This window comes from Sprattus sprattus (genome assembly GCF_963457725.1).
Source record: "Sprattus sprattus genome assembly, chromosome: 5".
Classification (NCBI taxonomy): Eukaryota; Metazoa; Chordata; class Actinopteri; order Clupeiformes; family Clupeidae; genus Sprattus; species Sprattus sprattus.
In genome coordinates this window covers 20,414,595-20,434,120 of record NC_137924.1, presented here as the reverse complement: position 1 = coordinate 20,434,120, position 19,526 = coordinate 20,414,595, and the positions used below count along the sequence as shown (strand labels likewise).

Here is a 19,526-nt window from a genome sequence, read left to right as displayed (position 1 = left end):
CTCTTACCTGCCTTTCTTCTTTTTTTCTTAAAAAAATTAAGTGTGAATAAGCTTGTAAATTCAAAGATCTCTTCCTTGGTACGAACAGTTTTGCAAGGTTGAGGGCTTCTGAAAAGCAAAAAAACTGTCAAATTAGTCTTCCCAGGAGCCCACGGAGTTATTTACAACATTCTTTAGAGATGAAAACAGAAAACTAATTTACACATTTGGGGCATCTTTCCATTAACTCACAAATTATGATGAAATGATATGCCATTTTCCAAGATATTTGCATTGAAAAACTTTAAAACACACATAAAAAAACTCAACACTGACTAGTCTAATAGTGTAAATGATTAGTCAAAACATGTATCTCAATGCTTAAAAACGTGTTGGACATGTAGGAATGAATACATATTTAAAGAAAGGTTGTGGATTATAGTCATTTAAATACATTGATATACATAATACACATCCTAATGAAGTACAAATAAGCCTTAAAGCAGCAATAAGGAGTTTTATTTCAAAACTAGTAAGCTCACTCTCTAAAAGGCATGCAAAAACCTTGCAAACACCAGCAACAGCCCAGCTGACACTGAACAGCTTGCCAACACACTAACTAGTGTCTTTTGGCAGTATAGCTAGCAATGTCATGCTGTGAAAGCTTTTCTTACATTTTTGCAGGGTGTTCCATCCCGGTACACAGAACTACATAGGGCATATCCTGGATGGCTAGTGGCTATCTGTCCGTTTCATAACCATATGCTATCAAAATGAATTTGAGGATGGTACCAAAACTAGTTGCCTATAAAACCATATCTCAAACAGTGTCAAATTGTTGCATAGTGTTACTTTAAATTCACCATATCGCATTTTTGCTTGTCTATGAATGTACCTATGCCAAGCAGAGTCTGAGTATTCCTTTCGCTCATTTAGAGGACCATGGCTCTAGGCATTTAGTGGCATTGGGTCTGACGGAGCTTATCTTCACTGTTTTACTAACTGCACCTCTAAAGGAATATCAAAACCTCTTTGCATGTTACGAGCCGGCCTTAAATCTTGGCACAAAGTTTCAACTGCAACGTTTGCCTACTCAAAATGAACTTGGTTCAGTACTTTACTGAGTAGAACATTCTTCAAACGAGTTGGAGGAGGCCCTTGCTGTTGGTGACAGGAGGAAGGGCTTTGATATAGCAGTGAGTGCCTGGGACTCTAGTGGAGGGGAGAGGAAGGACATTTGTTGAACACCACTGAGTCACAGACAGTCTGAAAAAGTCATTAAAGAACAAAAGGACAGGGCCAACTGGAGGAGGAAAGAATGCAATACTTTGATGGAGCAAATAATTGGGTATTTGTGTGTCTGCTCTCATTTCTCTTTATTCACTTGTACAGTATTTATGTGTGTGTGTGTGTGTGTGTGTGTGTGTGTGTGAGTGTGTGTGTGAGTGTGTGTGTGTGAGTGTGTGTGCGTGCGTGAGTGTGTGTGCATGAGTGTGTGTGCAAGACTGTGTGTGTGCAAGTGTGTGTGTGCCAGTGCGTGAGTGTGTGTGCAAAAGTGTGTGTGTGTGTGTGTGTTTGTGTGTGCGTGCATGAGTGTGTGTGCTAGAGTGTGTGTGTGTTTGTGTTTGTGTGTGTGTGTGTGTTTGTGTGTGTGTGTGTGTGTGTGTGTGTATATGTGAGTGTGTGTGTGTGTGTGTATGAGAATGTTTATGAGAAAGCGGCCTTGAGAAGAAACATAATAAGTCTGTAATTTATTGTTGTACACATGGTTGTCATCTCTGGAAAGACCAAGGAGTTTGCTTGTATCCAGCAAAGTATGCAGACCATTTGAAACAGCCGACTGCTTCAAGTGGATCCACAGAAACAAAACAAAAGACAACCCGGCCTACCTCACAAGTCGGTGCAAATGGAGTTTGTTTATCGATGCACTCATTTTGGTATTTGTTTTCTACTTTTGTTTTTAGGTAAAATGTAGGACAGGCTGAATCGACTCTCGCTGAGAAAATCCATAAAATCGTATCCGAGTGCTCAGCAAAGCTCATATATTTTCATAAACATTTTTTAAATGCATAGCATCAGTGGCTTGTAGTGGAAATCACCTGCTTAGCATGAAGTAAGCCTTGATCGTGTGTCCCATAAGGGTACTGTTGCAGTTGAATGTAAATCTCGGTGACTCTTAAATAACTGTATGGCATACGATGTGACTGCCCCTAATTTCCCTCCAGTGCCCCAGACTTTACAAGTTCCTTGAGGTCAGAGCCACAAAACCAAGAAATTTTTTCACTTTGGCTGTAGTTTTAACATTTCGAGTAACAAAATATTTCAATTAATTTCCAAGTCTTTCCTTGTAAGCCTCTCGGTTATATTATCATTCTCTAATAATATCATGCCTTTCCCCCCACTAAACCCATGATGTAAAAAATGTATTTATGAAAGTAGGTGAGCCATCCCAACAAAATTAATTTCTCATTCATCATACAACGCTTATGGCCACAGGAATGATAGCCATACCTTTATGGGTAGTTAAAATACCATGAAAACACTCCATGCAGTCATGAGGCAGTGAACGCACTGAACCCTTAACAGGGTCTTTAAGCACACAGGGGAAATAAGGGCTGTCTAAAGCCCACCCACCGGCGCCTGGCACTCTCAGCGCAGGCTCCTCAGCAGGGCCCAGGTCACCCAGGTCCCCCTTCCTCACAGCGAGGCCGAGAGCCTCCTGAAAGCTTCAAAACCACAGAGGCGCGCAGACTAAACAACACAGCGCAAAACAAGAAAACAAACGGTGAGGAGCCGGCGCAGCGAGACACTCCTGTACTGCCACAGGTCAGCGTAGAGAAAGCTGAGATTGTTATCAAACAACACCAGAGAAGAAGTGAGGTGTATACACTTGATGTATACACACACTCTCCCACACACACAGTCACTCCAAACCGTCCTGGGATGGAGGGGAGACAAATAGGCTTCATTTGGAGTCCTTAACTGCTCTACCTCTTTGTCTCTCTCCACACCCTACTCATACCTCATACACACACACTTTCACACTTTCACACTTTCACACACTTTCACACACTTTCACACACACACACACACACACACACACACACACACACACACACACACACACACACACACACACACACACACACACACACACACACACACACACAAACTCAGGCACCCACATATACGCTAGGTCCCACTAACACAAATAGACAGGAAAAAAAAGCCCAAATCTCAAATGAACACTTTTTGTGTTTTAAAATAAGCATTTATGTTAAATGAATAATTTCTGGCTTAAATTATACATTTTTTCCTCTGCGGTTCACAACCAAAATTACACAGAGTCCCAGCTATTTTCTCCCTTTTTGAATTGTGTCCCGCATAGCTCTATCCTAGTGCTATACTTAAGCCGTTTCTTCTGTACCACTGGCGTTCCTTAATTAGCCTGGCCAGTAATTAACTGGGCGATATTGTTTATTTCAATTATAAAGGTCTGGGTGCTTTTATAGACGAGCACGGTCAGACCTGTACTTTATAAGGCCTCAGATGGTGAACAGCGGTGACAGTTAACTGTAAGAGTGCATTGTTGCCCAGCCGCTTTTGATAGCGAGCCATGTAAGGTCAGACAGCCTGACACGGCAGGTCAATCGCTAACATTCCAGAATGTTACATGTGTAATAATGCTTAAGTGTCATTCTGTTTAGCGTGCTAAATGTTTGTCTGAAATGCTTGGGTGAGGACAGTGACAGGATAATGCCCCAGAATAGCATTGAAATTACTGAACTTCGACAAGACTCGTAATCTGCCTATTTTCTGGGATATGAAAAGATAATTCCACCCTCCATGTCAACTTACAGACTCACAGCACAAAGTTATTATTTTTTTTTTTACCACTGATTGTGATTTGATAATGCTCACAGATAGTTATGGAATAACTATTTCATTTAAAGAAACTCGAGAGGAAAATGATATTCATGCAGGCAATCTGGGTTTACGAGGAAAGAAGGCCCATAGCTCCTGCTTCTACTCGGTTCAGATGCCTGCTCATCGTGAGGCTTCATCCTTCATCACTGGTGTGCGCCTCATCACAGGCTTTTACACACTTAATGACAGGGTCTGAACCGCATGCTTAAGAACGGCCCCTTGGCCACTCTTTAAATCTTGCACTTTTACACAAACCCCATGACAGGAGAGGGCCATAATTGGTCGTGCTGTCCCCGCGCCACACCTCGGTTCCCAGCGTGAGCGTAAATGCACCGGGACTCGGGGTGATTGGTCATGACAGTATAGAGATCTGTGGTCACTCTGACTCACTCTGACTTATGTACTCTTTGGGCCTTGGACCAGGGTCTGTGTGAACCCATGCACAGGAACTATAGTAGTATTTGTATGTTTGCTGAGTGTTTGTACATGAACATATATGATAGTGTGCACATTTGTGTTTTCATATGAATATGAGTGTGTTTGTGCGTGGGTTTGTATGTGTACTCTGGGTAATTTTCTTGTGTGTGTGTCTCTGTGGGTGAGGGTACATGTGCACATGGGGGTGTTTTGTGTGTACTGTATGTGTGTGTGTGTGTGTGTGTGTGTGTGTGTGTGTGTGTGCCTGTGAGTGAGTATGCACACACAAGCGTGTGTATATGTGTGTGGATGGGTACACAAATAACCAGGCCAAGCCACCAGCAAGCCACATGAAAGGGCTGTATCGGGAAGAGGAATTTTAATGTGGCAGTGGGAACAATAGTTGTTCCTGCATGTAAAAAAAGACACAAAAGCAGGGCTCCAGCAGAGTTAAAAATGATTCATTAATGAATTTACCACAGTTCCAGCGTATGTGAGTGAAATACAGACTAACACATCACATCATCACAGAGCCATGGAGTCCATGGGATATGGGCTCTGCCTACATATGGAGTCATTCAGGCCTGTTGAGTTTATTAAGTTGGTCACTGAGTCGCAAATTGGTAGGCATGTTGAATGTCATTTCGAATGTTGTGTAAGTCGACTATTTGTGCCTGTGTTAGACTATGTTTGAGACACATTTAGTCGGATGGGTTTGATTGGTGGGCAGGCTGGCTACTGAGTCTCTTTCTCTCTCCCCCTCTTGTTCTCTCACTCTCTCTCTCTCTCTCTCTCTCTCTCTCTCTCTCTCTCTCTCTCTCTTTCTCTCTCGGAACTCAGTGGTCAGCATGGCCCCCTTGTATCCTATAAGTCCCTTGGACAGAGTCAGGTCTGTGGCTGCAGGCATTCAGAATTGCACAACCAGACAATGAGGAAACCAGACATGCCCCTTCAAATCAAAGCTAACCATGCAACATAAACACAGACAATGTGAACACACACATACACACACACACACACACACACACACACACACACACACACACACACACACACACACACATAGGCAGACACAGGCAGAGAGGGAGTGAAAGAGAGAGAGAAAGAGAAAGAGGAGTGGCTAGAATACTCAAATTGTCTTCATCTGTCTGAATAGTTTTTCCTGTCTTTTTTGGAACTAAGGGGGGTATGCCTCTGGAAATAGTGCCGAATTACACATGCAAAGAGAGAAATTACAAGTCTTTGGAAAGACATCACAAAGACTTCATCTTTGACATAATAACACGCGCACTGGTCCTCAATGCTATGCTGAACACCAGTCACTGAGAGGCACTGCTAGGAAAAGTAGCTTAGCCGAGTTAGCCGAGTTTGGCTTGAAATGATTAAACAGAAAATGATTATCATATTATGGGGGGAAATGTTTTGTGCTATGGTAGGAAAAGTTCAGTGGAAAGTTCAGTTTGTTGAGTTTGAACTGAAGAAGCCTGTGTGATCAATCATTTCATGATTTTGTGGGTTTTTTAGCAGAGATCAGATAACGCAAGCAAATAGAGTCGGACTTTGTTTTTTTGTTCTCTAACCTGACTCTCCAGACAGAGAGGATCATAGCTTTGTTTCACCATTAGTTTTCCTGCTACAGACACGACTCTCGTCCGAAGTTTGTCACCCTGTGCACTGCAGCCAGCCACGCCTGTCACATGAAAGGGGCAACCTGCAGTCCGTGACATTACTTCGACAGATGGAGAGAGAAAGAGAAGGGGACTCAAAGTTAGCCTGGCTCTAATTTAGAGTGGAGTAATGGGATTACCATTGTTTAGTTTTCCCAGCACCAGTCTGTAAGAGGGCCCATGTGTTTGTGTGTGTCGGAGTCGGTAGGAGTTTTAAGTGGTGTGGGATGGGGGAGGTCAGTGTGATGAGCCTTTTATTTTATTTTTATATATATTTCTCCCCCTGGCTATTTGCATCCCAGTGGAGTTTTTTGTTCATGCATTTTTCGTTTGCGCATGTGTGTGGTTGTGTGTCTGTTTGTGTTTGCTGGGGTGTGTTTATACATGTATATGTTTGTGCTTTTGTGTGGGTGTATGTGTGGACGTGGCTTTGGGTGTGCGTCTTTGTGTATATGTGTGTGTGTGTGTGTGTGTGTGTGTGTGTATGTGTGCGTGCCAATGCAAGTATGCTTGTTTATGGGTGGCGTGCCTTTGGAAAACAGCGAGTTAAATAATGCAGGCAGCAGAGGGTCCAGTTGACATGTATGCACGCCTCATAACAATGCCTGCAACATCTGGAAATAAATAGAGCGCATTCAATGAGATCTTCAGCTCATCCATATTTGATTGGTACTGGTGGCTCCCCCGAATCCTCCAGGAGCCTTTATCTGATGGCATGCCACCTCTGCCCCCATCTTTCGCCTAAGCACAGATGAGCGTGTTCAAACTCTGCTTCAATCAAGTGTAAGCAAGAGTGAGAGCCTTCACACTCTGCCATTACAGCGACCCCGAGATGCGTGCTTACAAAATGTCCGACACGTGTTACTAGGGCGTTGGACCTGAAACTGAACATTTCGAGCCGGCCTCTTGTCCCTCCTCGCCTGAACGCTGCGGTGTTCATGGCAAAGTTTGGGCTTCCTCTAGCCCCGTACCTGTGGCAATATGTTTTGACTAGGGAGTGTGACGAATTGAACTGAACTTGTCCTCACACTTGTAATACTATAATAGGAGATTATAATTTACGAGCACAGTATACGAGTAAAGATTATATGGCATGGGCCAATGTGTGATTTTGGTGTGTGCAAGCCTCCTTGTAGTAAGGGACACACATCTGTGCAATAGCACATAGCACAGATGTGTGTCCCTTACTACAAGGAGGCTTGCACACACACATACACATACACACACACACACACACACACACAGACACACACAGGCACACAAACACAAGCCAATACGTCAGGCCTGTACTTTAATCAATTTAATGACGAGCACCGTAGGACCCATATCAGTGCAAAACAGTGTTTTTACAGGCCAGAGTCACTCATGCGAGTCACTGATGCAGTGACACAACGTCACCACAGGACACACATAGCAGCAATATTACGAGGACCAGTGCATGTCACCGTCGACAACATTGTCCAGTATTCTCAGTTAAAATTACAATAAATAAACAAAATAAATCCTTCAAAAAAGTTTTTCAAGAGTAAACACAAATTTGGTGTTATTATTGATGGCCACTATTAACCTGATGGATGACCTCTCCTTTGTACGTAGCTTTGGATAAAAGCGTCTGCTAAATGACTAAAGGTAAATGTATGATTGTGCAACCCTGGTGTCGCACTAATAAAAGGTGCTTCACCAGGGCATGTATATTCAAGTTTTGCTAGTTAAAGTGTCAAATTCTTTGGAATATGTTCCATTTGTTTTTAATCGGAAATTTGTTTCTGAGGCTCCTGAGACATATTTTGAGTTGATTCCCCGGCAGAACTTCACCTTGTGCTGCTGAACCAGAAACAGTAAACTAGCATACTGCTTGAGAAAAGGCACGAAATATATTTATTACTTGTTACGGGGACCAGAAAGGGTGGTCTGTAACACAAGAGAAAAAAAAGAAAAAAGAAAATATGAAAATATAGCATGCCACTTGGGACTGAACTTCCACCCGTTGAGGTAGTCTACAGAACTGCACCCCCAGCACCCCCACTTCATGCGGCCCTGTTGTTAAGACTACCTCTTTGTTTGTTGTCCATCTCCATGGCACCTGTAAAAAACAAACTCTTTTCCGGCCCCACCCATCTCTGTGCTGATGCCCCATTTTTCTAATATTGTTTACATTCATTCAGTTGGCACTTTCTCCAAAACTGCCCACATCAGCCACCCAGAATGCAGTTCTGTGTCATAGGTCATAGGCCATAGGTAGACTTCTGTGAGCGCACAAGCACCAGGCGTCATCCCTGCTAGAAGCACTGCAGACGCTTCTCTATAGGTTGTACAGCATGACACTAGGAGGCATTTATAGCCAGTCAATTTGGGTTCATCAAACAATCATTGACATGCTTTTATGGCCAACCATTAATCGTGACGTCACCACAGTCTGAACCGATCCTTGTTGTCAAGTGTCCGTTGTATGTGTGTATTTGTGTGTGTGTGTGTGTGTTGAGGGGTGGGGTGTTTTTTGTAGGTGTTTTGCACGTCTCCCTGTTGTAAAATGGCCTGACCACTCCCCTGGGAGTCAGGCTCCATGGGATGGACGCTTGGCTGCCTGCGTGTCAGGTGTCTCTTCCCCTGATAAGACTTTAATAGATAAGGGGCTTATCATTGTGTCTGTTATCCCACCCTCCCCCTGGCTGGTTTATGGTCAGGGATGAACTGTTCAAGGGACACAGAGAGAGAGACAGAGAGAGAGACAGAGAGGGCGAGTGAGGAGAGAGAGATCTATTGTTTAAGTTCTCATTCACATTATCCCTTGTTCTCTGGTCCTTATCATGTGAATTTGGCTTTGACTGGTGGCGGCAGGGCCACACATGAACACATTTGTTCAACGCAGGCACTTACAACTTTTTTTCTTTCTCTTTGAACATCTCTCCCTCTCCGTCGTTCTTTCTTGGTCCTCTTTTCTTTTTGACATGCGTTCAAACGCCGCTGGGACAGAGGCCTCACCTCATCTCTCCTCGTCTCTCCTCCTTCATTGAGATGTTTGTGCAGGGTTGTATGAATGGGATGAATGGGCTCGTCGTGGCTGTGTGTGTGTGTGTGTGTGTGTGTGTGTGTGTGTGTGCGTGTGTGCGTGTGTGCGTGTGTGTGTGTGCGTGTGTGCGTGTGTGTGTGTGTTTGTGTGTGATGAGGCCTGTGCTGAGGACTCATGATGTAATGGAATCACAGATCAAGTTAGCAAAGACGCAGGAGGCACAAATTGGGGATAATAGAGTTCCATTCTTCAGCCATTCACTCTCTCTCTCTCTCTCTCTTTTTCACTCTCATTCATTCTCTTCCCCCCTCCCTCCCTCCCTCTCTCTCTCTCCTAATCTATTTTATATTTGATCCTTCCCCGTCTTGCCTTCTCTATGTGTCTCTCTTTCCTTCCCCTCACTCAACAATGAACTTCTCTCCCTCAACTATTCTCTCTCTCTCTCTCTTTCTCTCTCTCTCTATATACAGCCGCGGAAAAAATTAAGAGACCACTTCAAAATTATCAGTTTCTCTGGTTTTACTATTTATTGGTATGTGTTAAAGTAAAATATACATTTTTGTTTTATTCTATAACCTACTGGCAACATTCCTACCAAATTTCAAATTAAAATATTGTCATTTAGATCATTTATTTGCAGAAAAATGACAATTGGTCAAAATAGCAAAAAAGATGCAGTGTCTTCAGATCTCGAATAATGCAAAGAAAACAAGCTCATATTCATTTTTAAACTACACAATACTAATGCTTTAACTTAGGAAGAGTTCAGAAATCAATATTTGGTGGAATAACCTTGATTTAAAATCACAACTTTCATGTGTCTTGGCATGCTCTCCACCAGTCTTTCACATTGCCGTTGGGTGACTTTATGCTACTCCTGGCGCAAGAATTCAAGCAGCTCGGCTTCTTTTCATGGCTTGTGACCATCCATCTTCCTCTTGATCACATTTCAGAGGTTTTTTTATGGGATTTAGGTCTTGAAATTAGGCTGGCCATGACAGGGTCCTGATCTGGTGGTACTCCATCCACACCTTTACTGGCCTGGCTGTGTGGCATGGAGCATTGCCCTGCTGGAAAAAACACTTCATTGTCAGAGCAAAAGGAAGCAAGTTTTTCTTCCGGGACAACGTTGTACTTTGCCTGGCTGAGGTTTGTAAAAGACCATAAGGATTGAACCAAAGCGGACTGGAGGTTCTTCTAAGTTCGTCTTCTCTGATGAGTCCAATTTCACAGTAGGTGCAAGACTCTGTGGCTTGTAGGCCTCTCCAGGTCTCCGTCTAACCATCAGATGACCATGTGTTGGGCAAAGCTGAAAATTGGACTCATCAGAGAAGACGAACTTAGAAGAACCTCCAGTCCGCTTTGGTTCAATCCTTATGGTCTTTTACAAACCTCAGCCAGGCAAAGTACAACGTTGTCCCGGAAGAAAAACTGGCTTCCTTTTGCTCTGACAATGTTCCCCAACTCTGAGAAGTGTGAATTCAAGCCGAGCTGCTTGAATTCTTGCGCCAGGAGTAGCATAAAGTCACCCAATGGCAATGTGAAAGACTGGTGGAGAGCATGACAAGACACATGAAAGATGTGATTTTAAATCAAGGTTATCCCACCAAATATTGATTTCTGAACTCTTCCTAAGTTAAAGCATTAGTATTGTGTAGTTTAAAAATGAATTTCTAAACCTTATTGTTCAAATCCTTGATTGTGATTGGCTAAAAGCCGTTGTAAAATCCAGCATTACCATACAATTTGACCTGATTACATTCCATATTACTGCGCAGCGAATGGCAAGGCATTCATATAGCGCATTTCATACCCAGTGTTCCATCTGGCTGTTGCGTTGCTTCAAGGGTTGCGTGGCAACGATTTATTTAGGAACTATAATTTTTAGTGGCGGAAGAATGACAGTTTATCATTAAACTATTGTTTCTTAAATTGAATTGTCTTTATTTATGAAACCATATCAAATATGTGTACTAACAGGTTTAGAAAAGCAATAAGCCCCGCGAGTCCATGCTTTGCGCTGATTTTAGAACAGGTAAGGGGGTTTAACGGCACTCCGCTTCGCGTCGTGCCTATCAACTCCCTTACCTGTTCTAAAATCAGCGCAAAGCACGGCCTCCTGGGGCTTATTGCTTAAATGAGCTTGTTTTCTTTGCATTATTCGAGGTCTGAAGACACTGCATCTTTTTTGCTATTTTGACCAATTGTCATTTTTCTGCAAATAAATGATCTAAATGACAATATTTTAATTTGAAATTTGGTAGGAATGTTGCCAGTAGGTTATAGAATAAAACAAAAATGTACATTTTACTTTAACACATACCAATAAATAGTAAAACCAGAGAAACTGATCATTTTGAAGTGGTCTCTTAATTTTTTCCGCGGCTGTATATATATACGTATATCCCTCACCCCCCCCCCCCCCCCTCTCCTAATCTGTTTTATATTTGCTAATATTTGGTTCCCTGATTTGCTTTTTCTTTTAATCTCTCTTTCCCCCTCCTCATTCATTCTCTGCTTTATTTCCCTCCCCAGGCATTATAAAGGTAGGCCGCTGGAACCCCCTCCCCATCCACTTCTTGACAGACGCCCCTGAGGCCACAGTGGCCGACATGCTGCTGGACGTCTACCACATGGTCACCCTGCGCATCCAGCTCCAGAGGTCAGTTTCAATGCCACCAGGCACCAGGGAGAAGTAGTTAGTCTATAATAACTATTATAAAACAATTGGGTTCTAGCGCGTAATTTAGCTGTTTCTGATTGGACGAGAGACGTTCCATGCTATAGGTTATTCGTCAACATACCTATAGTTACGGGACGTTTCACAGCTAAAAATAAATCACTCCGCGATGAAACTTTCGCATTGATGATAACCGTTTATTCAAAGTTTTTAAAATTCCAAACGTTGACAATGGAACTTTTTTTTGTTGCGGAGAAACAATGGCGAAATAAACCATTTTTAATCAATAACTTCCTGTTGAAATGTTAATTTGTTGACAGTAAAATTGTTTTATAAAAGCAATATAGCACTCGTGGGAGTGGGGTAGGTAAGGGATAATCCCACGGGTGTTGTTGCCTACGCCACTCGGCCTTCGGCCTCGATGGCTACGGCCGAACACCACCCGTGGGATTATCCCTTACCTACCCCACTCCCACTCGTGCTATATTGCTTAATTATAACTCACACTTTGTATTGTCCTCAGCGCTATACTTTTATCACTAAAATGTATTTGGGGACTGTAGTGAAGCTTTTAAAAACTGTGCATGATAATTCAATGAAATTCCCATCTATTAGTCTTCAGAAGTTTGATATGGCGCAACAGTCTTTTTTTCTAACAAAATGCATGCAGTATTTCATCTTAGATCACTGTGTCATTTATATTCAATTGCACTCCAACTGGTTTCTAGTAGGGGTCAGCTGTAGTGTAGTTCACGAGTGCTGAAGGTGGGCAGCTTTAAAGTGGTGCTTGGCCTCGTGCCAGGCATGCAGAATACAGTGCAGCACTTTTATCTCAGCCCCTCAAAGCGTCCTTTCATGCCCGCTGATTGCAGTTTACTAGCGGGTGGAGGGCAGGGAGATAAACAGCGTGGCTCTAGATGAGAGGACGGCTGCTGATTATTGTGTTGCCACATGCCATCCATGTTTGTTTACTCGTGTCTCCATGGTGGGGAGTGCACAATGGTTTACTGACAGGGGGGGATGCCAAGTTGCAAGTTGCAAATCGATCAGGAAGGGTGCAAAGCATTGTCGGGAGGGCAGGTAGTGATAGTGTATGTGTGGCTGCAGCTATGCCAAGCTGGAGGACCTGCCGTCGGAGCAGTGGAATCACGCCACGGTGAGGAACGCCCTGAAGGAGCTGCTGAAGGAGATGAACCAGAGCACGCTGGCCAAGGAGTGCCCTCTGTCACAGGTAACTGTGATACGTCCATGCCACCTACTGTGTGTCGATGTTCCTGTCTGCGTGTGTGTATTTGCACATTGTACTATATGGCTGTATATGAAGTGTGTGTGTGTGTGTGTGTGTGTGTGTGTGTGTGTGTGTGTGTGTGTGTGTGTGTGTGTGTGTGTGTGTGTGTATGTGTTAGTATGTGTGCCCATGTGTGTTATGCCAATGCTTCCTTTCCATCCAAGAGTGAGATTTATGTATGTGTTTGTGTTGTGTTTAAGTGGTGCTGTGTGTGTGGGTGTTGATCCTCATATCAATTGCAAGCATATGTGTGTGGCTTTCTGTCTCTCCTTTTGTGTGCCTTTGTGCCTGTGCATGTGTGTGTGTATGTGTGACCGTGGTGGTATTGTGTGTTGTCTGTATATTTGTGTGTGTGTGTTAGAGAGTGTTTTCCTTCATCGTGGCTTTGTCTGGGCGGCTTTCCACAGAGATGCAGGGTAATTTTTAAACCTCTGTAGTCATTGTTGGCTTGGCTTTGTGAATGTAACTTTTGTATGCCCTCTTTTCTGGCCATTAATAACATTCCTCTTTTTTCTACATCTCTCTCACCAGAGTATGATTTCCTCCATTGTGAATAGTTCGTATTATGCCAACGTCTCCACTGCAAAGTGTCAAGAGTTTGGCCGTTGGTACAAGAAATACAAGAAGATCAAAGGTAAGATACTTAATGTATGATCTCTAGTAGAATGGTTACATTGACCTGGTCTATATTCTATTTCGTTCGCCGAAATCACTGAGCAACTTTACTTGGAAGTAACTTAGATCTCTATGCATGAGCCCAACAGCGGACAGTGGCATATTAAGTGGCACTGCTATGGTACACAGCAATGGTGTTGAGATCGATACTTTTATAATAAAAGGGCTAGGTCTAGGGCTTTCATGCTTTGTGTTACCAGTTATCTATGTATATGCACACACTCTGCATAGAACAGTACATAGGAATCGCTGCTTTGACTTAATGGAAACCACCTATCCTGCCCAACAGAACCGCAGGGGGTCCAAGAATACAGGGCCTCACAGATGATAGTCACAGAGCTTGTCTGTTTAAGCCGCTTAGCTTCAAAAGGCCTATGACAATTTCCTAGTTCTTTTTTGCCCTCCGAAAGTGACATAATTACACAGTAGGCCAGATCAAAGTGGCCCCCAAACCCCAAGCGCAGTCAGAGAGAGAGAGAGAGAGAAACCCCAGGAGAATAAAGAGATCCTCGGCACGCTGACAGAGTAAGCAGTGTTGGGTTACACAAGCGCCTCCACTATTAGTTCTGCTTTCTGCCTCTCCGAGGAAAACAGACAGTGAGTGTGAGTGTAAGGCCTCCAGATGTGATGGCCCTGAGTGCGTGGCTCGTGCTGGATCTCATTGGGTCTTTAGTGTGTCAGTCAGAGATTTAAGTCTTATGGGGTTATGAGTCAGAGGTCTTCTCCAAGGCTGTCATGGAGAGAGTGACTGAGGGTATTCATTGTGTCCTGTTTGGATGTTTTCTTCTACAAAGGGGGAGATTACCTGGAGAAGATTTGGCCTGGAAGAGAGAACACTGAAATCAAAGGTGAGTTGTTTGCTGGTTATAATGTGTCCGGCAGCTGTGTTCTCCATCAGTTCTCTGTTTGAAAAAGATGACGGTTTGATGTGGACGACCACAGCCTGAGACCTCTTTCTCCTTGTCCCCCCTCACTCTTTTTCCTTTCTCTCTCTTTCTATACGTCTGTCTCTCTCTCTCTCTCTCCCCCCTCCACCTCTGCAGTGGAGCGCGACAGCCTGGCTGATTTCTGCGTCCTGGGCCGGGGCCTTCCTCCTCACCTGGCCAGCCTGGCGCAGCTCGGACCCCTGGGTGGCAGCGGTGGCGGCGGGGGCCTGTTGAAAGGGGGCTCCGGCGACCCCCAGAACTTGTCTCAGCCGCCCTCTCAGCAGCAGCAGCAGCCTCAGCAGCCGTCCCCCCACGGCCAGCTCCACCACAGCCCCCCGCTGCGCGCCCAGGTGCCTCAGCCGCCCCCACCCTCCGCCCTGCAACCCCTGCTGGGCCCCGGTGGGCTGCTCTCGCCCCAGCTCAGCCCGCAGTTGGTGCGGCAGCAGCTGGCCATGGCCCACCTCATCAACCAGCAGCTGGCTGTCAGCCGCCTGCTGGCCCACCAGCACCCGCAGGCCATCAACCAGCAGTTCCTCAACCACCCGCCGCTGCCGCGCCCCCCCAAGTCCGGTGGCCCCGGCGACCCGAACAACCCGTCCGCCTCCGAGGTGTCTGCCGACATCTACCAGCGGGTCAGGGACGAGCTGAAGAGGGCCAGCGTGTCACAGGCTGTGTTTGCCCGAGTGGCCTTCAATCGCACACAGGTACGGAGCACAGGAGAGTGAAGAGAAAGACTTGGACAACATGGTTTTTAGGATTTCTGCTTTGTACTTGAAAATGATAATACATTTTTGATTCAGTTCCATTGCAAGCAAGATTAATCTTCACTGCTATCAACTATTTTCCAGAAAGATGAGGCTATCACTCATATCATTTTGTATTATAACCGACATAAATCAAACTCAAATCAGCCATAAGCGAACTCACACACACACACACACACACACACACACACACACACACACACACACACACACACACACACACACACACACACACAGGTAAGGTTGTAAAAGACGAATCAAGAGGCCAGAAATGGTTCTTTGATCGTGATCTGGCGCTTGGGGGCCCAGCAGGGTCCTCTCCCCCCCGTCCCCAGGATGGGTCTGGGCTCCTGTTCCGCCCTCCCAGCAGCACACACACCTGGCCCATTCAGACTCGGCAGGCCCGCCACACGCTCCATTAAAGCCCTCACCGTGCCCACCTCAGTGGGTGGAAGAAGATGTGGTGCAGGTGAACGGTGTGTGGGCGGTGGTCCACTGTGTGCGTGTGTGTGTGTGTGTGTGTGTGTGTGTGTGTGTGTGTGTGTGTGTGTGTGTGTGTGTGTGTGTGTGTGTGTGTGTGTGTGTGTGTGTGTGTGTGTTTGTGTGCGTGTGTGTTTGTGTGTGAGTGTGTGTGTGTGACACTGAGTGAGGTAATGAGTGAGTGAATGACAAGTTGTCAGATCAAGCCTGAAGAAGCCTGAAGAGTGTGAATGTGTGAGGGTGATCTTGAGCTTCTCTCATGTTATGTTGTGTGTGTGTGTCTTCATACTTTTAGGGCTTGCTGTCAGAGATCTTAAGGAAAGAGGAGGACCCCCGCTCTGCCTCCCAGTCCCTCCTAGTCAACCTGAAGGCCATGCAGAATTTCCTCAACCTGCTCGAAGGCGAACGTGACCGCATTTACCAGGAAGAGCGCGAGCGCACCATGAACCCGCCCGTCGGCCTACCCCCCACCCCAAACACAGGTCCTGGGGGACCTCGCCTCTCACAGGTAACCACCAATCAGATCAGTCCTGGGCCAGAGGCAGCTGAGAGATTGTTTTGTCTGTCTCTGCATGTTTAGCTGCTCTCTGAGACAGTTTTCCTTCTTTGTTTACTTTTTTAAAAGAGGGGTTATGCATTCTTTGTGTGTTATCTGTATCGAATGTGCAAGAAGAAGTCTTGATGTTGCAGGAAGTGCCAGTCAGTCTGTCAGTCAGTGTTTAACAACAGCATGGGAGGTTTCATGAAAATTGTGTAAAAGTTTAGAGCCTTACCAAAAGATCTTCTGTGTGAAATGAATTTAGGAACGTTCTGGTCAGAAAGTGTTGTATACAGAAGTGTCAATGTGGCTAGCTGATAAGACAACAAAGCTCATTGTCTGGCTAGTGTGTAGCTGCTATTAACGAAATGCGCTCTTTGCCAAACCATAAGTGCTAAAGAGCACACAGCCGCAAGACTGCGGGCCAACACTTGTCATGTGATACTTCATTAAGTGTGTCACGACACATGAGTTTGGCAAAAATACAAAATTGCTGAATTAGTGCAATTTTGTTGTGCAACATCTTTAAACAGCATCTCTCATGAGAAGATGCTCACTGGCGAGGGAGTGTGTGGATAGCACTGTGTGGAATTTTCACCCTTTAAATTTCAGTTAAGTTTGATATGCATGTAGTGTGTGGCGAGACTGCAGCTTGATGCTGTACCCTTGCTTTAAACTAATCTTTGAGGATGAATGTGAATGTGCCCACTTATCACCAGTTTGTCTGGCCAATACAGAAAGTGTGGGAACGTGGCATAGATGAACAGCTAACCCCTGATGCCTGGGCGTCCATCTGGAAGAACAAGAACAAAATCTCAAACTCGGTAAGGATGCCAAGCACATCTTTTTTATTTTTTATTTGATCACAAATAATGCAAAACCCTAGACAGGTTTATCCGAGCTCTATAGAAAAAAAGTCTCTGGAAAACATCAAGCAGATGTGATACCCAAGAGAAATCCTCTAAGAGCCAGGACTATTTTACACTGTAATCCGAAGTATTCATTTTCTGCCCATTATTTGAAAATGTCCCATGAATGCACAATGTGCCGAGGCAGGATGGCCATGTATAGTCATGTCTGACCAGCATCAAGAACCCTTTTCTTCAAAGGAAGTTGCCTCATCACCCAGCACAGTACACACTTCTGAGATAACATCCCAGAGACTGGAATAAAATCAGGCTGCCGTGGCTTTGCTCCTATCGAGATAGGTCTGCATTAACCAAATATGACTTAGGGAGGGAGTCAGCGTATGGTTCATTTACGCTACCTTTAAACCCACAACCGGCATCTAGACACAGGACAGATAAAACCCCCTCTGATGCAAGGACAGAGTGCCCTTTCTTTGCTCTCTGGGGATGAATTTGTGCATTATTATTATTATGTCTGTATACATTTATCTTGCCATCGTTGATGCTGGGGAATGCAAGATTACTTGCCCATGCCTGCAGGGCAACTTCAAACACGGCATCTGAACCTGCGGCACAGAACAAATCAATATGCCATTACTCAAGCAAATAATACAGAAGACTAACAATGGATAGGGCTGTGATGACTTCGCAGTCCCACAAAGATCAGGGTGTTCTGAATGTCCTCAGGCATACATGGTTGATGAACAAATACTTCAAGTCCTATCGCCTTCCTATCATAGGCTTAGGAATGATTCGCTCCCCCTCATATGACTCTAATGTGTTTACCCTTGTTCCCTTTCCTCCTGTGACCTTTGACCTTGACACGTGGCTCAGCCCAAGCCCTTGGGTCCGAGCTCTGAACTGCCCCTGAAGCTGGAGTCTTTGGTGGACATCACTTCTGCCGTCTATGATGAGATTCAACAGGAGATGAAGAGAGCTAAGGTGTCCCAGGCTCTGTTTGCTAAGGTGGCTGCCAATAAGAGTCAGGTAAAAACTCACACTAGTTTTCACATTTTCCTCATTGGAAAGAGAGAATGTTCTATGTTTAAAGTTTGGTTTCATTTATTTTTTATTATTATTAAGTATTTTCATATATTTTCAATTGCGTTCTTTACTCACATGGAATTGTGTAAATATTCCAAATATTCACTAAGCGCATGATAACTGAATTATATCATTGTTGTCCTGAACTCTCCTGCTAAATAATCTATCTTGCACTGCAAGTAGATTTTGTAACTGTAGGTGTAGTTTTTCACCTTAGTGAATCATTGGTTCATTGGTCTGCATTATGTGCTCTTACTGCTGTTCTCCCCGTCTGCATTATTTGCCGTCTTACTGCCGTTCTCTCCGTCGCATTATGTGCCGTCTTACTGGCGTTCTCTCATAAGTAGCTCAGCTTTTGCTGCCCGGAGGCTGCATGGCTTTAGGCTCCAGTATCAGATGGCTGGTGCGTCTCCACAGCAGATAAACAGCAGTGTGGCGTGCCGCCCGTGTGCCAGAGATGGTTTACACTGCAGATTGCCATCACAGTCACAGCCCAATGCCCTCTCCATAGACTAGCCTCACAGCCCTGTGTGCCCATTCCTATCAGACTTACTCTCTCTCTCTCTCTCTCTCTCTCTCTCTCTCTCTCTCTTCTTATCTGTATCTCTCTCTCTCGCTTTCTTTCTTAACATGAGTCCCTCTGTAGAGCCAGAGATCAGTATATCACTGCAATGCTTCCACTGTGTTCTTAGCTTAGGTTATGGTGATAACTGATGACATGTTTCTACCTAAATTTTGAGGTTTATTATTTAGTTTTTTTAAATTGTGATGGCATGTTCCTAATGCCGTAGCCCATCTGTCTATCAGGAACAGGTATATAAATCTCTCCAACTGAAAAAAAGAACAGCAAATATTAGCTTTAGTTTGTAGACTAGACCGCCATCGAGTACTCTCTAAAAGACAGAACAGTGACTAACCGTTGAATTTGAGGCGCATGGTTCATTCAGATTGTGTGTTCTTCACGTCACGTGTGAGACAGTCGCTAAAAATGTGCTGTTGTGAAAATAAGTGAAATACTCAATGGGAAAAGCCTTTTGTACCATTTGCGGGTCCCTCACCCATTTCATACCAATGATGGACAATTAATTTGGGCAAATATGAACCCCAATCACAGCTGCTCCCCATTTTCTCCATGAAATAGATCAAGAGTGGGCACCGCATTCACACAACTAGCTGCAAGGGTCTGGTGTGGGAAGGGTGTTGAAGGGGTTTGTGTGTGTGTG

The 19,526-nt window shown here is 44.6% G+C and overlaps 1 protein-coding gene across 4 annotated transcripts in view; it reads left to right on the top strand.

Annotated features, from left to right (window-relative positions):
* The window catches only part of satb2 (SATB homeobox 2), a gene marked incomplete at both ends in the record, with an annotated part of 32,469 nt that overhangs the window by 4,846 nt on the left and 8,097 nt on the right, over nucleotides 1–19,526 (top strand). For 2 of the 4 annotated variants that reach the window (XM_080838527.1, XM_080838524.1), the window contains 7 exons: nucleotides 11,536–11,662; nucleotides 12,788–12,911; nucleotides 13,500–13,602; nucleotides 14,438–14,491; nucleotides 14,687–15,273; nucleotides 16,109–16,321; nucleotides 18,094–18,246. In XM_080838527.1, the coding sequence (XP_080694653.1) occupies nucleotides 11,536–11,662; nucleotides 12,788–12,911; nucleotides 13,500–13,602; nucleotides 14,438–14,491; nucleotides 14,687–15,273; nucleotides 16,109–16,321; nucleotides 18,094–18,246 (1,361 nt within the window). Of the gene's footprint in view, nucleotides 1–11,535; nucleotides 11,663–12,787; nucleotides 12,912–13,499; nucleotides 13,617–14,437; nucleotides 14,492–14,686; nucleotides 15,274–16,108; nucleotides 16,322–18,093; nucleotides 18,247–19,526 lie in introns of all 4 variants that reach the window. The other 2 variants (XM_080838526.1, XM_080838525.1) reach the window with 1 other exon arrangement.